The sequence below is a fragment of the Balaenoptera acutorostrata genome, chromosome 12 (assembly GCF_949987535.1).
Source record: "Balaenoptera acutorostrata chromosome 12, mBalAcu1.1, whole genome shotgun sequence".
NCBI lineage: Eukaryota > Metazoa > Chordata > Mammalia > Artiodactyla > Balaenopteridae > Balaenoptera > Balaenoptera acutorostrata.
Window position 1 is genome coordinate 92,282,423 of NC_080075.1, and position 20,415 is coordinate 92,302,837.

The 20,415-nt window shown below is 46.3% G+C and overlaps 1 protein-coding gene across 1 annotated transcript; it reads right to left on the bottom strand.

Moving 5' to 3' along the window:
- Nucleotides 1–8,169: 8,169 nt before the first annotated feature.
- On the bottom strand, nt 8,170–15,152 carry RPS7 (ribosomal protein S7). The gene is made up of 7 exons (XM_057558605.1): nt 15,013–15,152; nt 14,722–14,805; nt 14,559–14,630; nt 14,232–14,375; nt 13,390–13,454; nt 9,126–9,276; nt 8,170–8,281 (listed from the first exon to the last, which is right to left on the bottom strand). The coding sequence occupies exons 2-7, from the start codon at nt 14,794–14,796 to the stop codon at nt 8,204–8,206; spliced, it is 585 nt and encodes a 194-aa protein (XP_057414588.1). The 5' UTR covers nt 14,797–14,805; nt 15,013–15,152; the 3' UTR covers nt 8,170–8,203.
- Between the last annotated feature and the right edge of the window lie 5,263 nt (nt 15,153–20,415).

A 20,415-nucleotide genomic window follows, 5' to 3' on the forward strand; every position in this document is an offset into this window, starting at 1 on the left:
ACCTTTTCTGTTCCCCTCTTTCATTTTTTGAAAAAATAAGCATGTGTATTGTGGAAATTTAGGAAAGTAGAAAGAAGAGCAACAATTATCACCTGGTATCACACAGACAGGACTAAATACAGGCTGACATATTACAGTTTTTCCACATGCGTTTCACTCCAAAAGCATAAAGTACTCGTCTGCTGCTTGTCGAGACCTAACCGGTGGTGAGGCCCCAAACTCCCTCCGCTCACTGGAGTTTCATTTAAGGCAACACATGCCAAATCCACGTCTTTGGAGGGGGCTGGGCAGATCCAGCTTCTGTGTGGCCTGACTTATACAAGAAGGGGCAGATGGGGCTCCTTTAAGAAAAAGACACATATCAAATTATGATCATAAAAAGTGAGGTCCAAAAGTGAGTATTTATTAAGACTGACAAGAGAAGTCATAACAAATTACAAATGTAGGAGCTGACAGATTCCACACACACCACAAAATCCATGAAAAAGAATGGATTCTTTATTAAAACCGCCTGATAGCATAAGAAGATTTGACAACTTAGATGAAAACAGACCACTTCCTGGAAAACACAAACTACCACAGTGGACCCAATATGAAACAGAGAATTTAACAGCCCTATAGCAATTAAGGGGATTGCATTTGTAATTTTAAAACTCCCTAAAAGGAAACCTGCAGGCCAGATGGTTTCACAGGAGTATTCTACCAAACATTTAAAGAAAAATTAACACCAATTCTACACACTTCTTCCAGAAAGTAGAAGAGGAGAGAACACTTACCAATTCATTTTATGAAGTTAGTGTTACCCTGATACCGAAACCAAAGACAGTACCAAAGAAGAAAACCACAGACCAATAACCCGCAAGGATATAGATGCAAAAATCTTTAGCAAAGTACAGCAAACAGAATTGAGCAATATATAAAAGGACTTGCAAACTATTTATAAACAAGTGGGGTATTTTGGGGATGCAAGGCTGGGTCAATATTCAAAAATCAACCAGTCATTAAGAATGCAGTGTTTGAAGAATTTTAATGACCTGGAGAAATGTTCACGATGGAATGATAAAGAATTAAACAGAACAAGGAGGATATAAAAAAAAAACAAATCAACCAGAGTAATCCACCATACTAACAAGCCAACAGAGGAAAATCACATGATCATATCAATCGAGGCAGAAAAAGCATTTGACAAAATCCAGCGCCCTTTCATGATAAAAACTCTCAGAAAAATAAGAAAAGACAGGGAACTTCCTCACCTTGACAAAGAGCATCCATTTTTTTGGATAAAAGATATATTTTTTTACTGAAATATATTTGACATACAATGTGCAAGTCCAAGGTATATAACGTGTTGATTTGATACACCTGTACCTGGTAACATGGCTGCCTACAATTGTAAAATTAGTTAGCACTCCATTACACCATATAGTTGTCATTGCTTTTTTTGTGGTGGGAATAATTAAGATCTAGTCTCTCAGGAATTTTGATGATTTAAGTAAAATATTGTTGTCTATATTCACTATACTGTGCATCAGATCTCCAGGACTTATTTATCTATTAGTTGCACATTTGTACCCTGAAACATCTCTCCTATTCCCCAACCCCAACCGCTGGCAACCAACACTCCACTCTGTTTCTACGAGTTTGGCTTCCTCTGACCCACATGTAAGTTATATCATACAATATTTGTCTTTCTCTGTTTGGATTATCTCACTTAGCGTAATCACCTCAAGGGCCAACCACGCCATCACAAATGGAAGGACATTCCTCCTTCTCATGGCTGAATAATATTCGATTGTGTGTGCATATATATATATCTCACACTTTGATCATTCATCCTTTGACAGGCACTTAGGTTTCTGTACCTTGGCTATTGTGAATAATGCTGCAATAAACCTGGGAGGGCAGACATCCCTTTGATAATGTTTTCATTACCTTTGCATAAATACCCAGAAGTGGAATTGCACAACCATATGGTAATTCCATTTTTACTTTTTTGAGGAGCCTCCATGCTGTTTTCCATAGTGGCTCGCAGTTTTGATGTGCATTTCCCTGATGATTAGCAATGTTGAACATTGCTTCATGTGTCTGTCGGCCATTTGGATGTCCTTTGGAAAAATGTCTTTCTATTTCGTCAAAGAGCATCTATTTTTAAAAACCAACACTAATATCATGCTCAGGTGAAGGCTGAGTGTCCCCTCCTGAGATCAGGAAAATCAGGACAGCAATCTGACTTCTTATTTAGCATCATGCTGGAAGTTTCAGCCCATGCAGAAGGTATGGAAAGGAAACAAAAGCCACAGGGATCAGAACGGAAAAGGTAAAACAGTCCCTTGTTGCAGATGACATGATTGTCTGCCAAGAAAATCCCAAGGAGTCTACAAAAAACTTCTAGAACTATTAAGTGAGTTCAGCAAGGTCTCAGAATACAACATACAAAAATCAGTTGTATTTCTATAAGTTAGCAGTGAACATATGGACACTGAAATTAAAAGCAATATAATTTACAATTGCTCAATAAAATGAAATTTGTAGGTGTAAATCTAACAAAACATGTATAGGACCTATATGCTGAAACACAACATGCTGGTGAGAAAATCACAGATGATCTAAACAAACGGAGAGACATGTCGTGTTCATGACCAGAGGCTCTGTCCGCACAGGAAGGATGTCATTTCCCCCAAAACCGATCTACAAGCTTAACACAATTCTTATTGAATCTCAGCAAGAGTTTTTACAGATACAGACAATACTATTCTAAAATGTATATGAAAGACAAAGGAACCAGAATAGCCAAACTGATTTTGAAAAAGAAGAATAAAGTAAGAGCAATCAGTCTACCCAGTTTCACGACTTATTATACAATGCAACAGAACAGAGAACCCACACAAATGTACCCAACTGATTTTGTTAAGTTTTTTAAAATAAAATGCACATAACATAAAATTTATCTGCTTGATTTTTTTAACTGTAGAGTTCAGTGGTATTAAATACATTCATAATGTCATGCAACCATCACTACCATCCAGCTCCATATTTCTTTCCACCTTGTGAAACTGAACCTCTGTCCCCATTAAACATAACTCCCCATTGTCCCCCCACCTCAGCCCCTGGCCACCACCATTCGACTTTTCATTTCTATGAACTGACTATTCTAAGCATCTCGTGTAAGTGGAATCAGAGTATTTGTGTAACTGGCTTATTTCACTTAACCTAATGTCCTCAAGGTTCACCCACGTGACAGCAGTTGTCAGAATCCCCTTCCTTTTATTTTTTTTGTTTTGTTTTAATTTTATTTATTTTTGGCTGCATTGTGTCCTCATTGCTGTGTGTGGGCTTTCTCCAGTTGGCGGCGAGCAGGGGCTACTCTTTGTTGCGGTGCGTGGGCTTCTCATTGCGGTGGCTTCTCTTGCTGCAGAGCACGGGCTCTAGGCGCGTGGGCTTTAGTAGTTGTGGCACGTGGGCTTAGTCGCTCCGTGACTTGTGGGATCTTCCCGGACCAGGGATCGAACCCGTGTCCCCTGCATTGGCAGGTGGATTCTTAACCACTGCACCACCAGGGAAGTCCAATTTTTTTAATATTTATTTATTTACTTTGGCTGCACCGGGTCTTAGTTGCAGCATACGGGATCTTTAGTTGCGGCACGCATGCAGGATCTAGTTCCCCGACCAGGGATCGCACCTGGGCCCCCTACACTGGGAGCGTGGACTCCTACCCACTGGACACCAGGAAAGTCCCTCCCCTGCTTTTTAAGGCTGAGTAATGTCCCACTGTATGTATAGACCACGTTTTGCTTACCCATTTATCCACTGGTGGACACTTGGGTTGCTTTCACATTTTAGCTACTGTGAATAATGCTATGAACATGGGTGTACAAATATCTCTTCCAGACCTTGCTTTTAATTCTTTTGGTTATACCCAGTAAGTGAAGTTGCTGGATCATATGGTAGTTCTATTTTCACTTTTTTGAGGAACTTCCATACTGTTTGCCAAAGTGGCTGCACCATTTTACATTCCCACCAACAAGGGTTCCAATTTCTCCACATCCTCACCAGCACTTGCTATTTTCTGTTTTTTTGTTTTGTTGTGATAGCAGCCATCCCAAAAGGTATGAGGTCGCTCTCTTTGTAGTTTTGACTTTCATTTCCCTCCTGACCAGTGCATCTTTTCATGTGCTAATTGGCCTACACCCCAATTGATTTTTTTTTTTGGCGGGGGGGGGGGCCCTCAGCGTGGCTTGCGGGATCTTAGTTCCCCGACCAGGGACTGAACCTGGGCCACGCAGTGAAAGCATCGGGTCCTAACCACCGGACGGCCAGGGAATTCCCTAGACCCAGCTGATTTCTGACAAAGGAGCGAAAGCAACTCGGTGGAAGGAGGATGGTCTTTTTAATAAATGGTGCTGAAGCAGCTCAACACCCAGAGGCAACAGGTGAACCTTATACAAATACGAACTCAAAACAGATCACGAGCTTAAGCGTGAAATTATAAAACTTTTAGATAAAACATAGGATAAAAATCTTCAGGATCTAGGGATAGGCAAATAGCTCTTAGACATAAAACACCAAAAGTACAATATCCGGAAGCAAAAATTGATAAATTGTACTTCATCAAAATGAAAACCCTATTAATATGCAAAAACAAGCTACAGGAGGGGAAAAAATATTCACAAACTATATATCTACCAAAGGTCTTTTATCTAGAATATATAAAGTACTCTCAAAACTCAACAGTAAAATAACAAACAATCCAGTTAGAAAATGGGCCAAAACATGAAAAGCTATTTCAACCAAGAGTCTGTGGGGATGGCAAAGAAGCACATGAAAAGATGTTCAACATCAGGCCACCAGGGAAACGCCCCTCACACCCACAGTGAGATACACCGCACACCTGTCACAATGACTGCAACTGAAAGTAGTGAGGAGCCCAAATGCTGCTGAGGATGACGAGCTGGTGGGGATGTAATGGTGCAGCCGCTCTGGGAACCGTCTGGCACTTTCTTCAAACACTGAACATGCAACTACCCTACAACCCGGCGATTGCACTCCTGGGCGTTTACCCCAGGAGCCGAGACTTACCTTCACATGAAAACCTGAACATCCACGGCGGTTTATAGCAGCTGAATCCCTAACAGCCCCAGACTGAGAACAACTCAGATGTCCTTCAATGGGTGGCTGGTTAAAGAAACTCTGGTCCTCAATACCAGGGAGCGCCGCTCGGCGGTAAAGGAACCAACTACAGACACAGCACCAACTGGGAGGGTCTCCAGAGAATTCTGAATGAAAAGAGCCAGTCCTACAAAGGTGCTACACTGCCTGCTTCCGTTTATAGAACGGTATTGAAATGATGAAACTACAAAATGAACGGACCAGTGGTGGCCAGGGGCTGAGGAGGTGGGCGTGGTGTAAGAGAGGGACAGAGGGACGTCCGTGACCCGTAATGTGGGCCCTGCTCCCGCAAGACCTGTTACCACTGGGGAAACAGGGTACACGGAGTCCTCTGGTTTACTTCTTACAGCTGCGTGTGAAGCTACAATTGTCTCAAAATTAAAACTTTCACTTAAAAAGAGCTGCCTGACACTCCCTTTCGTTTCTTTTGTTCTATATAATTAGGCTGCATATTCTGTCCTTGTCTCCTGCCATGACAATGCTTTTCTATTGAAATAACAGACGATAACTCAGTATTTTCCCTAGCACGGTTATTTGAATTTATTATTGGTAGCTTTTAAAACGTTTATTTCAACTTCCTAAGCCATTATTGGTATGTCATGTACTTCTTTAGGTTGGTAGTGAAATTTGGAAGAAACTCATTTCTTTCGTATGAGGTGTTTGATCTCAGGCATTTTGAGTTTGTTTTGTGCAGAGAATAATCTGAGTTTTTGAACTGACCACACCATTGTCCAGGCTGTAACTGATGAGCTCTTTGTACATGGAAATCACTGCGAACCACTCAACCAACTTAAATCCAAAATAATGCAACCCTAGCCCAGCTTCAGCCTTGCCCCAACTCCCCGCCAGGGGACACCTGGCAATGTTCTGAGGACATTCTTAGTGGTCACGCCGTGGAGGGGGCGAGGGGCACTGGCTTCCAGGACGCTGCTAAACATCCTACAATGCACAGGAGAGTTTCCACCACAGAGAATAACTGAGCCCCAAGTGCCAAGAGTGCAGAGGTGAGAACCCCTTGGCCAGATCCCAAAGGTGCCCACGGCCACTGGGACACCCCCGACAGGAGGACTGGGATGGCGGTTGCGCCTGCACACCCCTGTCACTGAGACGCAGTCGCCGGGCTGTGTTTGATGCGCACGGGGCGAAGGCTCGGCTCCCGGGGGCCTGGCTAGGATCAGCATCACTACTAAATTAGTCCTCACAACCAGCCCCCCAGCAAGGCATCATCACTCCATCTTACAGCTCAGGAGACAGGGCAGAGTTAGAGCGCTGGCCCATGATCACACAGGCAGGGGACATGCAGACCGGACCTCAGGGACAGCAGATAGCGCCCAGCCGTCCCAAGGCCACCCTCCCTCCTCCCAGCCCCCTTTCTTGTCTCACAGCTGACAGACGGGGGGTACTTAACCTTCTGCTTCTGAGTCCTGAAATGTTGAGCACTTTTTATAAAAAGTGCCAATAACCTGAGAATTACTCTCAGTTACAAAAATAAGTGATAATTTTATACTACCTTGCCTATTTCCAGTAGATTGCAAATTAGAACCATTTTTAGATCATAAATCATGTTTACAACTGCTTTGCAAACAAGTACCAAAAAGCCATCAGAATCACTAGGGGCTTCTCCTCTGGGGCCTTCCCTGTCTTCCTCTTCCCTTTTTCCTCCTTCCCCTCGGCTTTTTCTGGAACCCGCTAAAGGCCCGCTAACGGCCACCAGGAGCAGGCTTTTCCCTCAGGAACTCTGACCTCCAAAGAGATGGGCCACTTCCAGGGGATGGGGACAAGAATCTGGCTCATCTCCCAGTTATTATTTACATTTCTCAGACATAACTGAGAAATCTGGACACAAGAGCCAGATCAAACCCATGTGTCTCTGGCTGAGAACGTTCCCTGGAGGTCACAGCACCGTGCAGCCGTATCTCTTCGACACTTTGTCCGTGAGGACGTTAACCGCGGCCTGCTTCCGCCTGAAGGCTTCACTTCTCCAGAGCCCACGACGGCCCAGAGCAACGCCAGGCCCCCTGCCCCAAGCGTGAGAACCCACCCACCCGTCCGCCGAGCCTGCTCGCTGGTGGACAGAGCGGACGTGGTCCAGAAGCCCGGCCAGCACAGCCGAGGACCCAAATCTGGAGTGCACGGCGCCCCGCCGTGACGAGAGGCAGGTTCTGGCTTTACCCCTCGGAGATACAACAACATATCACGACCTCCGATGATGTTACATGGCCAGAGATCATCAGGGAACGCAGTACTGGAGGGCGCTCAGAACCGGCGGGAGGACTTCCGAAAACCCCGACGGTGGGCGTCCCCGGAGCTTCAGGTTCAGGAAGCGGGTGGGCCCAGGTGTCTTCATTCCAACAAGCCGCGAGCTGCCGGCTGCCGCTGGCGCAGGGACCCCACTCCCAGGGCCCAGTGAGTGAGCGCAGCTGTTGATGGCGAGCTGACCTGCCTCCTGCCCCCGCTTGTTGCCCGGCCCCGGCTCCTGCCCACTAGGCCACACATCCTGCTCCAGCACACAGCCTGAGACCCCAAGTCAACGAATATCCCCTGGCTGAAGGGAGAGGCCTGCAGGGTGCGGCAAGGTCACCCGGCCCACGGGCCCAAGGCCAATGCGGAGGAGCAGCAAGGGCGGCCTCACGTGAAGGCGGCAAATCAGGCAGGGGACTCCAGGGATGGGGCGGCCCTTGGCCTTTCATGGTCCCCAAGACAAGCTGTGCAACTTAAAAACTGGCTCTAATATATAAGACAGATAACCAACAAGGACCTACTGTATAGCACACGGAATTACACTCAATATTTTATAATAACCTAAGGGAAAAGAACCTGATAAAAGAACATATATGCGTATAACTGCATCACTGTGCTGCACACCTGAAACCAACGCACGGACGCAAACTACAGGCACCCTCTCTGTTCAAAACCTTGCAGCCTGCGTACGAAGCTATGGGATAGTGCACACAGCCGTGCACCCACGGCTCTCACATTTGGAAAAACAGACCCGAAACAGAATATTGTGAATAATATTTTATTTTGTCACTTTTGTTTACAACTGAAACTCTGGGAACTCAAAATTAACGTCTTTGCCCGTGAGCTTCTTATAGACACCAGAAAACGTTTCAACCTACGAGAAAAGAAATAACTCATCACAAAACGTTTTAATACACATTCGTCTTAAAGCCTAAAGACCCTGTGAAGTTGTGCCCTGTATGGTTTTTCTCCTCAGCAACCAGGCAGAGAAGGAATATACCAGACGTGCCTCTATAGTCCCAACCTGGGGGCAAGCTCCTCTCCAGTGTCGTGGGACAGGCCTCCACAGCACTGCACCCAAGGGCTGGCTCCTCTAGGCCACTCGGCAGACCCTGGGGGACCCCAGAGGTTAATGCTCTACCAGGAATGAAGCAAAGTGACAGTTCTCCCCCCGATTCTAACACGACCACCACCCCACCCATAAACACAGCTTTACTAAAAGTCACACCATGGAATTACTTTACTTCAATTTCTCCTAATAACTTAAAAGGTAGAGAATTTGATCTTTTAAAACATCCCCCAGGACTTCCCTGGTGGCCCAGTGGTTGAGAATCCACCTGCCAATGCAGGGGACACGGGTTCGAGCCCTGGTCCGGGAAGATCCCACATGCCGCGGAGCAGCTAAGCCCGCGAGCCACAACTACTGAGCCCGCATGCCTAGAGCCCGTGCTCCGCAACAAGAGAAGCCACTGCAATGAGAAGCCTGCACATCACAACAAAGAGTAGCCCCCGCTCGCCACAACTAGAGAAAGCCCACGCGCAGCAACACAGACCCAACGCAGCCAAAAAAAAAAACCCAATTTAAAACCTGACATATAATCCAAGAGGAAGTGGGCCCTCAGTTCACAAAGACTGGTTCTGGTGCCACATGGGGACGGGTTAGGCTGCGTTCTACCCTTATCCGTTCTGGATCTTTCCATAATGAACAGGCCTATTACCTTGTGTTCCACGTTGTTCTGCTGTGCTTTGTCCAAATGAACCTTTATGAGTCGGCTGCCATCCAGCTTCACGCGGATCCTCTTGCCCACAATCTCACTCGGGAAAACCAAGTCCTCCAGGATGGCGTCGTGCACGGCTGTCAGAGTGCGGCTTGAAGCATAGAACACAGGGACGAAAGTGAGAAATCTAGCAAGGTCTGCCCTCCTGCGAGCCCCAAGGGCACCTCTTGGAGTCAAAAACATAAAGGGCAAACTCCAGGTTCCTGAAACCAAATTAACACTAGCTTTCAAGTAATCTACTTTCATTCAATGTATCACACCAAGAGCCATCACCAAACTAGAAGAGGTTAACAAACACCCTATTTTTTTTGGCTACACGGCGCGACTTGGGGGATTTTAGTTCCCTGACCAGGAATTGAAGCCAGGCCTAACCACTGGGCTGACAGGGAATTCCCGACACCCTATTATTTTATTTCAAAAGCTTAGCGTATTTTAAACGTGATACCTTGTAAACTACACATACACCAGCTATTATGAGTGATTTTCTCCAGGGAATGGAGATTAATGATCACTTTTATTTTTATACATTATCTTTAGGTTTATTGTCACTCGTATGATTTCTCCACTAAATCACTGCAATAACTTCTTTCCTTTCTCCAAAACTATCCCCTCCGTTGCTGTCAAAATAATTACTGATGTCATTACACACTTCACCTACTAAAGACCCTTTGAGGGCTCCCCTTGCCCTCCAAAATGCACCAAACCCCCCTTGTTCCCTGCGATGGAATGAGGTGACATCCCATCCCAAAGGACACTGCTCTATCACCAGCGCTAGGATGTGGCCCGTCCTATGAGGGCCCCCAGTTTCCAACCCATCCCGTCACACAAACTGCCAAGGGAACCCTGCTCCTCTCCTGAGTATCATTCCAAGTTCACAACCCATCTGGCTGCCTGACGAGAAAGTTCAATTATTTCCAAACTTTTAGAGTTATCAGCTTTGTGCCACAGGATATCAGGAATGAGCGAATGAAAAGACGGTTCTCATTCTCAATGTTTATGCAGCTACCCTGTATTATGGAACGTGTCTAGGTCTTGTTCACCCCTCAGTGGATCAGACACTATGTTCTACTCATTCCTATTTCCTGTCTGGCAGCTCCCATGCACACAGAAGGGGCTCCCAAATAACTGCAAAGGCCTCACTGCCCCATGGTGGACCCACTTTCCAAAGCCTTTACCACCTCTCCAAAAGCAAATGAGACAGATGGCCCAATCGATCAATGGCTGCTAACCACCAACTAAGCACTTCTTACTCTTACAGGACTAGGAAGGCACACATACGGAAACTTGCTAATTACTGCCTTCAAAACATAAATTAGGACGGAATCAAAGCTAGCCTCAGACTCAAATTCCAACCCAGTCTAAAGACTTTTTAAGGGGGAGCAGTGGCAACGCAACTTTAATAATCACAAAGCATAGGAACTAATCTGCTTCAGAAGAAAAATAACTGAAACCCTGCTATAGATCAGAAGCCAAAGAAAACATAAATCTCAGCACTTAATCTGTTGTAGGAGAGAGATAACGACTGAGAAGGAAAATGAATCTGAAGGCAAGAAACCAGATTGGAAAGGGGTGGATTCACTCCGGCCTCCCAACTAGACCTTAGTGTAGGATAACGAGGACTCCAATGTCTAGACCAGGTCACTAGGAACGGGGTGAAGTCATTACCTGAGAAATGTGGAAACAGGTTTGGGATGAGGGATATTTAAGGCTGTAGATTTGGGAGTCAGTGCCTTAGTTGGGTGCAAAGCAAAGGATCTGTCTTTATACTCAAGTACTAACTGGGGTTGTCAGAACTGAGATTATAAAACCACTTTTTTTTTTCTTTTTTTTTTTTTTAAAGGATTTTCTTATTTATTTATTTATTTATTTATTTATTTATTTTTGGCTGTGTTGGGTCTTCGGTTCGTGCGAGGGCTTTCTCCAGTTGCGGCAAGCGGGGGCCACTCTTCATCGCGGTGCGGGGACCGCTCTTCATCGCGGCGCGCGGGCCTTTCTCTATCGCGGCCCCTCCCGTCGCGGGGCACAGGCTCCAGACGCGCAGGCTCAGCAATTGTGGCTCACGGGCCCAGCTGCTCCGTGGCATGTGGGATCCTCCCAGACCAGGGCTCGAACCCGTGTCCCCTGCATTAGCAGGCAGATTCTCAACCACTACGCCACCAGGGAAGCCCCTAAAACCACTTTTTAAGTATCATGATTAACAAACTAAACGTTCTTGATTATCCCCTGTATTTGATCTCTTGCAAACTATCCAGAATAAAAAAAAAAAAAAAAGCTAAATTCTTATGCTACTCCAGCTACTCCAACTGCCCTTAAAACAAGCTCAGGGGGCTTCCCTGGTGGCGCAGTGGTTGAGAATCTGCCTGCCAATGCAGGGGACACGGGTTCGAGCCCTGGTCTGGGGAAGATCCCACATGCTGCGGAGCAATTAAGCCCGTGAGCCACAATTACTGAGCCTGCGCGTCTGGAGCCTGTGCTCCGCAACAAGAGAGGCCGCGACGGTGAGGCCCACGCACCACGATGAAGAGTGGCCCCCGCTCGCCGCAACGAGAGAAAGCCCTCGCACAGAGACGAAGACCCAACACAGCCATAAATAAATAAATAAATAAATAAAGCAGCTTTCATTAAAAAAAAAAAAACCAAAAACAAGCTCAGGGGCTTCCCTGGTGGTGCAGTGGTTAAGAATCCACCTGCCAATGCAGGGGACACGGGTTCGAGCCCTGGTCTGGGGAAGATCCCACATGCCGCGGAGCAATTAAGCCCATGAGCCACAATTACTGAAGCCCGCATGCCTATAGCCCGTGCTCTGCAACGAGAAGCCACCGCAATGAGTAGCCCCTGCCTGCTGCAACTAGAGAAAGCCTGCGCGCAGCAACGAAGACCCAACGCAGCCAAGAATAAATAAATAAAATAAATAAATTTATATTAAAAAAAAAAAAACAAGCTCAAGGTACTGACCAACACTCGAGTTCCAGAAACCCTGGAACCGGCCTTTCCAGCCTCACCACTTCTCCCTCTCCTCCCTCCACCACAGCATGGTACAGCACATCTGCCCACACCACTGGAGACCATCACTGCCTATTTTGTAGGAATTTTAGAAACAAGACTGAGTTTAAATTCCAGCGTCACTAACACTAGCTGTGATGAGCAAAGGATGGGTGAGTCTCCTCATCCCTGAAGTAGGGACGCTAATCCTACAAATTACATACTTCACAAGGTTGGCCTCTCTGGCAGTTAGAGGGATGCTTGAGTATTTTTTTCTCAAACTGGTCCAAGGGCAGGATCTGCAGCGATCCAATAATCCAAGTCTACGAGACCAGAGACTTCAACAAAATACCAGAAGGCCCAGATCAAAGAGCCAACTTCCAATATCTAAGTTTGTCAGATAACCTGCAATTCAATCAAGTTTACAAACCATTGTCCATCAGCATCTACAACTGCATCGACACCTTTAACCTGTGACGTGAGCAACAAAAAAATCTAATCCTTCAGCCTTAATCCACAGCAAAAGTAAAAAATGAGGAGGACAGGTCGCAGCCCACCTGCACGTCTGGTGTGCTTTACCCCACGGCACTCAACTCAAGATTCCTCCCCACTGTTCCGACCCTTTGTCCAAAGAACCGGAGAAAAGAATCTCATCTTTTGTGCTAACAGTAACCTATTATACCACCTATGTGAATATGCGTAATTCTTACCTCCAGAGTTACTTTTTTTTTTTTTTTAATTTTTATTTATTTATATTTATTTTTGGCTGTGTTGGGTCTTCGTTTCTGTGCGAGGGCTTTCTCTAGTTGCGGCAAGCGGGGGCCACTCTTCATCGCAGTGCGCGGGCCTCTCACTGTCGTGGCCTCTCTTGTTGCGGAGCACAGGCTCCAGACGCGCAGGCTCAGTAGTTGTGGCTCACGGGCCTAGTTGCTCTGCGGCATGTGGGATCTTCCCAGACCAGGGCTCGAGCCCGTGTCCCCTGCATTGGCAGGTGGACTCTCAATCACTGTGCCACCAGGGAAGCCCCAGAGTTACTTTTAAAACATTTCGCATGTAATTATAGAAAAAACTAAGTCACTTGATGAAAATTCCCATGTGAATGGATTTCCTACGTTATCAATGTTTAATTTTAGAAGCCTACTGCAACCCTGACTATAAACCACACACGCCAGTCAAGAATTGTTGACAAGAGTGGTACGTTTTTCATGCTGCTAAAACTTACCTCCTGGGACGTTTTTGCTTATTTTTCGTACGGCTTTTTCGAGTTGGCTTAGGTAGTATTCTCCTCTGTAAGGTAAAAATTATCACGCAACAACAAAAAAAAAGACCGTAAGTAAGCTGGCAGAAAACTAAGCACTGTCAACCTGCTTTAAAAACCAAAGAACTCAGTGGCTGAATAAATTCAAAGCTCCAGAAAGCCAAACAACCCAGACCCAACAAGTTACTGAGAAATCCTCTTAAGTACTCCCCGACTTCTCAGTAATTCTTTCAGAATCCCTGGCTTACATTAAAATGGAACTGGAAAAAACCGGTTGCTCCATAATACGACGGATCTCCCAAAGCTCACACCCCTTTTCACGTTCCGTCTGGCCCACTACCCACTACAGGTACTAAGCCAGGAAACCACTCCGTAATTCCTCATCAGCCGGGCACTTAATTTCTACAGATTTCTGTTTGCAGAAAGGCCAGATCTAACTTTAAAAACAAAACAAAACAAAAACCTCTCGACCGTGTTCCACTTTCCCTACATACCATTTCTTTGCACCTCTTTTCCTCCCCAAACCTACGTCTGCCGCACCAGGCAGGAAAATCTCGCTGAGTCTCAGACCGGCAAGTCCATCAGGCTGAAAACTCAGGCTCACTGCAAGCGCACGTGTCACCGCGGCCACCCGTGTGCACCGACGGCGCTGCACACACAGAGCCGCCCTCGCGGTAACAGCAGCCGTGCGCCGCCTCCCTCTAGCCCAGCGCGAGCACCCTAACCTCCGGGAACAGCTTCTCCACACTCGCGAGGGACGCTTAACGGGACTCGCGAGACGGCGCGTGCAGCAGCCGCACAGCTACCTGCGCGATAAAGACAACGTGCTTCCCGCTGAACTTCTTCTCCAGCTCCCGCACGAGCCGGACCTGGATTTTCTGGAAAGACTTCAGTTGAGGAACGGGAACGAAGATTATGATAGCTTTCCGACCGCCACCAACTTCAATTTCCTGGGGAAGAGAGAGCAGAGAGGCGCGCGCTCTCTGAGGCCCCAGGCGCCGGCCCCCCCGGTCTGGCCCCGCTGAAGCGGTAACGCGCCGCGCCGACCCCGTCACACGCTCGACACCCGAGTCGCCGGGGCGTCCCGACAACTGCACGTGCCCCGACGCCCCCCGGGAGGGACCCCACTGTACCTTGGCGGCCGTGATGTTCAGCTCCCGCAGCTGGGCCTTGAGGTCCGAGTTCATCTCCAGCTCCAGGAGGGCCTGCGGGAGAGGAGGCAGGAGCGCACCCTCAGCGCCCGGACCCCGGACCCCGGACCCCGGCGCGGCCTCTGCGCTCCGCCCGCCCGCTCACCTGGGAGATGCCCGACTCGAACTCGTCCGGCTTCTCGCCATTGGGCTTCACGATTTTCGCGCTGGAACTGAACATGGCCGGCACCTGGAAGCACGGAGCGCTCAAGCCGGGCGGCCCGCGACCCTGCCCGCCCACCCGCCCGCGCGGCCCGGCCCCGGTCCCAGCCCCAGCTCTCCCCGCACACGCCATCGGGGCCCGCGGGCCGGGTAATCGGCCGCATCCCCACCCGGGGACCCCAGACGTGTCCCCCTCAAAGCCGTCGGACCACCACGGCGGCGGCGGACAACATACCTTGACCAAGCGGCCGCCGCTCGCTGCCGCCGCCGACTCCGGTAGGCTTAGGAAGAGGCCTAGGTCTCGCGAGAGTTCGTTAAATCACGGCGGCCGAGGGGAAGAGGCGGGAATACCGCGAGTCACCAAACCGGAAGAACCACTGAGAAACGGTGGAAGCCTAGAGAGTCCCAGGAAGAGGCTCCGGAGGACCAGTGCGTTGCCTACGCTTTTCCCCCGCGAGAGCCTCCTCTTCTGGGCGGTTCGCGGGAGTTTTTCTGCGTTCTCTGGAGGTTCGAGGCGGTAGCCGGGTGGCCGGGCCGGAGTCTGGGCGGGAGACCCGGGCCCGAGAAGAGCAACCTGCGCTACCCCTGAGGTTAGGACGTTTAAAAAAGGCTAACCTAACACGAGGAAGGGGCTTCCCTGGTGGCGCAGTGGTTAAGAATCCACCTGCCAATGCAGGGGACATGGGTTCGAGCCCTGGTCCGGGAAGATCCCACATGCCGCGGAGCAACTAAGTCCGTGCGCCACAACTACTGAGCCTGCGCTCTAGAGCCCGCGAGCCACAACTACTGAAGCCCACGTGCCTATGAGCCCGTGCTCCACACAAGAGAAGCCACAACAATGAGAAGCCCGCACACCACAACTAGACAAAGCCCACACGCAGCAACAAAGACCCAACGCCGCCAAAAATAAATAAATAAAACAAATAAATTAAAAAACAAAAAACACGAGGAAGCTAAAGTCCCTGCTAAAGCAATGGGAAGGAGTCACAGACTTGGATGCCAGTTCTGCGTGTAGAGAACCCAAAGGATGACATTTGTGAAAGCTCTTTGGAAACGAAGTGCTTTACGAATAAATGTGATTTTCAGGCCCCACGTGGCTCTCGTATTGACCGCTTGGTGCGGCCGACAATTCTGAGACATCTGCGAATGGCGGTGGTGGGGCAGCCTGAAGCTGGAGGAGAACCACCCCAAGGGGTGAAGACCTGGGGGCCAGATGCAGGACGCGCGAGTCCAGGAGGAGGGCCAGAGCGGGGGAAAGATGATTGGGAAGAGTCGGGGCTCAAGCTGGAGAAACGGATGTGGTCAAGGTGTGGTGAGAGATGGCGAATTGCTTTAGAATGGGCCAAGAAGTCAACAGAAGAATGTTTTGTTGGAAAAGTGCCTACCGTGTGTGTAAAGCACTCCCTGCCCTAGACAGGAGCCAAAAATACAATTCACAAATAATTGTTCATGCGAGTGTTCCGTGCTAATACTGCCCTAGGTGCTAGTTATAAGGGAAACCCACTGGATCCTTGCCCTCGCGAGATTGCAGTTTAGTGAAGATGGCATCCCATAAATTGTATGGCTAAATATATAATGATGAATTGTAATAACACATAACAGTAAAATGAGTAAAGGTGGCCAGGAGGAATCATGCTTTAAGAAGTCAGGGAATTCTTTGGAAGAGATGAAATTAACCTGCAATGTGGAAGAGCAGTCACCAGGGAGAAGGGCATTTCCGACGCAGGGAACTACTTGTGCCACATTATCTGGCAAAGGGGAGATAACTTAGTCTACTTGAGCTTCAGTTTCCTCACTTGTCAAATTTAACAGCAATTATCTACATGGGCCGGGCACTGTGGAAAATGCTGAAAACAATGCACTAGGTGATCTCTAAGATTTCCAGCAACTTTAAATAAGCTAAGATGGTGTTCATCTCAGATTTTTAAAGCTATATATGCTTCTCTAATAATGTTTCAAAAAAAAAAAAGGCAACTAACTATCTCACTGGAAAATTAAGAGTCAGCTTGGGACTTATTCAAGAGAGAAAGTATAGCTGCATCTGCAGTCTTATCTGGGCAGCCATTCTGAACCCCCTTGATGAACCATTTCCATCTCAATGCTCTACATGCCTTTTCAGTCCGGCTTCAGTGTTAGCCACTCCACCAAAGCAGCACTCCAAAAGTGCCTTCAGTAAAGTACTTTCTGGTTTCCAGTACTTTGATGAGAGGAGTGGTGAGAGAGGACATCCTTGCCTTGTTCCCCATCCCTCGGGGAAAGCATTCTGTCTTTCATCAGTAAGTATATGATGTTCACCTTAGGTTTCCATAGATGTTCTTTATCTTTATTTATTGAGGAAGTTCCCTCCTATCCCTATTTTCTAAGAGTTTTTATCATAAATGGGATTTTGCATTTTATGCATTGATTAATCACGTGAGTTTCTCTTTTTAGCCTGTTAATATTGTAGACTACATTAATTGATATTCAAATATTGAACCTACCTTGAATGTCTGGAATAAACCCCACTTGGAAATAGGATATAATTCTTTGTCATATTACTGGGTTCCATTTACTAACATTTCTTATGAGGATTTTTTATGTCTATGTTCACAAGGGACATTGGTCTGTAGTTTTCTTTTTTGTACTGTTTTTGTCAGGTTTTGGTATTAGGTTAATACGAGCATCATAAAATCAGTTGGGAAGTGCTCCCTCGTCTTTTATTTTCAGAAAAAAATTGTGTAGAATTGGTGTTAATTCTTCAAGCATTTGGTTGAATTCTGCCATGAAATCATCAGCGCCTGGAGATTTCTTTTTCCAGGGTTTTTACTATTATGAATTCAATTTCCTTAATAGTTACAAGGTTATTCGAATTATCTCTTTCATATTGGATGAGATTTGGCAGTTTGTGCTTTTAGAGGAATTGGTCCATTTCATTTAAATTGTTGAATTTATGCAAGTAGAATTGTTCATAATATCCCCTTACTATCCTTTTAATGTTCATAACAGTAAAAGATACCTTTTTTTTTTAATTTATTTTTATTTACTTATTTTTGGCTGTGTTGGGTCTTCGTTTCTGTGCGAGGGCTTTCTCTCTAGTTGTGGCAAGCGGGGGCCACTCTTCATCGCGGTGCGCGGGCCTCTCACTATCGTCGCCTCTCTTATTGCAGAGCACAGGCTCCAGACGCGCAGGCTCAGTAATTGTGGCTCACGGGCCTAGTTGCTCCGTGGCATGTGGGATCTTCCCAGACCAGTGCACGAACCCGTGTCCCCTGCATTAGCAGGCAGATTCTCAACCATTGCGCCACCAGGGAAGCCCCCAAGATACCTTTTTAAGTAGGTTTCACGGGGAACCTTCAAGTCAATACATTATTTCCAGTTCCTGTAAGAATGAAAGTACTACCTGGAAACAGAACATGTACCCCCAGGGTTAGTTTAGCAGAAGAGCAGGGACATGATAAATGAGGTATAAGAGAACATTTGGGCAGTGATTGGGAGAGTGGAGTCTGTTAGGGAGGACAGCAAAGCACCCCTTCTTTAGGAAGATTTGACCTTCCGGAGGTCAGAGGAAGGTGATTCCATACCTAGAAAGGAGAGGTTTTCAACAACAGGAGAAAAGAAATATAGAAAAAGTATAGATTGGAGGCACTGGAGTCAAATTTTGCTTAGGCCTCTGCCTAACTGAAATACAGTTCTAAGTTGTTTATTCTGGAGAGGTGCCGTTATGAACACAGAGTCCTTGCCATACTGGAATACAGCAACACCTTCGTTAGCTAATTGAGCATAAATAGCCCACATCTACCTTACAGTTGGTTATTAAATTGGCATCACTGTCAATATATCAACTTCTAACAAGTACCTCAATCCATTGTCTTGTAAGCCCTTTGCAAATGGAAATAACCAAAGGGCGACCAAGGGAGATGAGGTCATCCCCGCTTGCTACATCAGTATTAGATGTAATTGTACTGCATTGTTCATCCAGGCATGAAGTTAACTCCATGTCCACTCTGAAAGGCACAGCATGTGCAGAGGCTTAATGACAGCCATTTTCCTGCACACTCAGGGCCCTGCTCAATTGCTGGCATCAGTCACAGAAGCAACATAATGATGCCTTTCTTCCCTCCTAGCCTCAGGCTGCGTTAGTTTTCCTGCAGGGGAAAGCCTTGGCTGTGGGAGGAATAGGCACATTACAACTAAGACATGCCTGCTGACCGGGAAGGTCAGGAAAGCCTTAAAGTGGTGCAAGTAGGTGAAGCATGCAATGAAAAATGGCTGTATTAGGAAATCCAGCTGCAAACCCAAATGTTAAAAAGGTATTTTGTCCTTTCTCCCTACCCCCAAAAATGCTACTGAGTGAGCATCTGGACAAGGGCATGAGGGAGAATTGAGGGGCCCCAGGACACCAACCCAGGCTGACCTGGACGCTGTGAGCAGAGGTCGAGGTGGCCTCTGTCCAGTGGCCTGTGTACAGCTGATGAGGAATAGAGTCAAGTGCCCATATTTCAGGTTGTTCCTCCTTTTTCCAAGGGAACAGATGCAGCATCTTCGTCACTTCAAGCATTTCTTTTAGTATTTCAAGAAACAATTGTGTAACAAAACTTTCTTAAAAACTAACAACTTCTTGTAAATCCAATTAACATATATTAAAGAAACTAAAGCTTTCTTTAGATATACCAATACTAAAACTAGGTTTCACCTAAAAATCATTAGTCTAAATCTATTACTCAGATATATATTTCAAATAACTGCCAATGGGCTGTCACTCTAAACAGACCAAACTATCCCTTACATATGGTTATGAGAGAAAGACCAAGTATGTACTCTTTCTCCCTTGACTGAAAGTTATTTGTACAATGGGTCTAACTCTCATAGACATTTCTATACAAAATTCTAGATCTTCCCAGACTGAAAACTACTTACCAACCTGAAGACCAGTTGATTGATTTATCTACTAACAGATTTAGGAAAGAGGCTGCCTAGATTCTTATCCATAACCCTCATGGCATGTGCTGAACTTTTAAAACTTGGAACCTGAGAGAATGTTGCATGTGTACGTTTAATAGATGTTTTTAACGTAAAAAACACAAACACATGGAGGCTAAACAATATGTTACTAAATAACCAAGAGATCACTGAAGAAATCAAAGAGGAAATCAAAAAATACCTAGAGACAAATGACAATGAAAACACGATGATCCAAAACCAATGGGATGCAGCAAAAGCAGTTCTAAGAGGGAAGTTTATAGCTATACAAGCCTACCTCGAGAAACAAGAAAAATCTCAAATAAACAATCTAACTTTACACCTAGAGGAACAAGAGAAAGAAGAACAAACAAAACCCAAAGTTAGTAGAAGGAAAGAAATCATAAAGATCAGAGCAGAAATAAGTGAAATAGAAACAAAGAAAACAATAGCAAAGATCAATAAAACTAAAAGCTTGTTCTTTGAGAAGATAAACAAAATTGATAAAACTTTAGCCAGACTCATCAAAAAAAGAGGAAGAGGACTCAAATCAATAAAATTAGAAACGAAAAAGGAGAAGTTACAATGGACACAGCAGAAATACAAAGCATCCTAAGAGACTACTACAAGCAACTCTATGCCAATAAAATGGACAACCTGGAAGAAATGGACAAATTCTTAGAAAGGTATAACCTTCCAA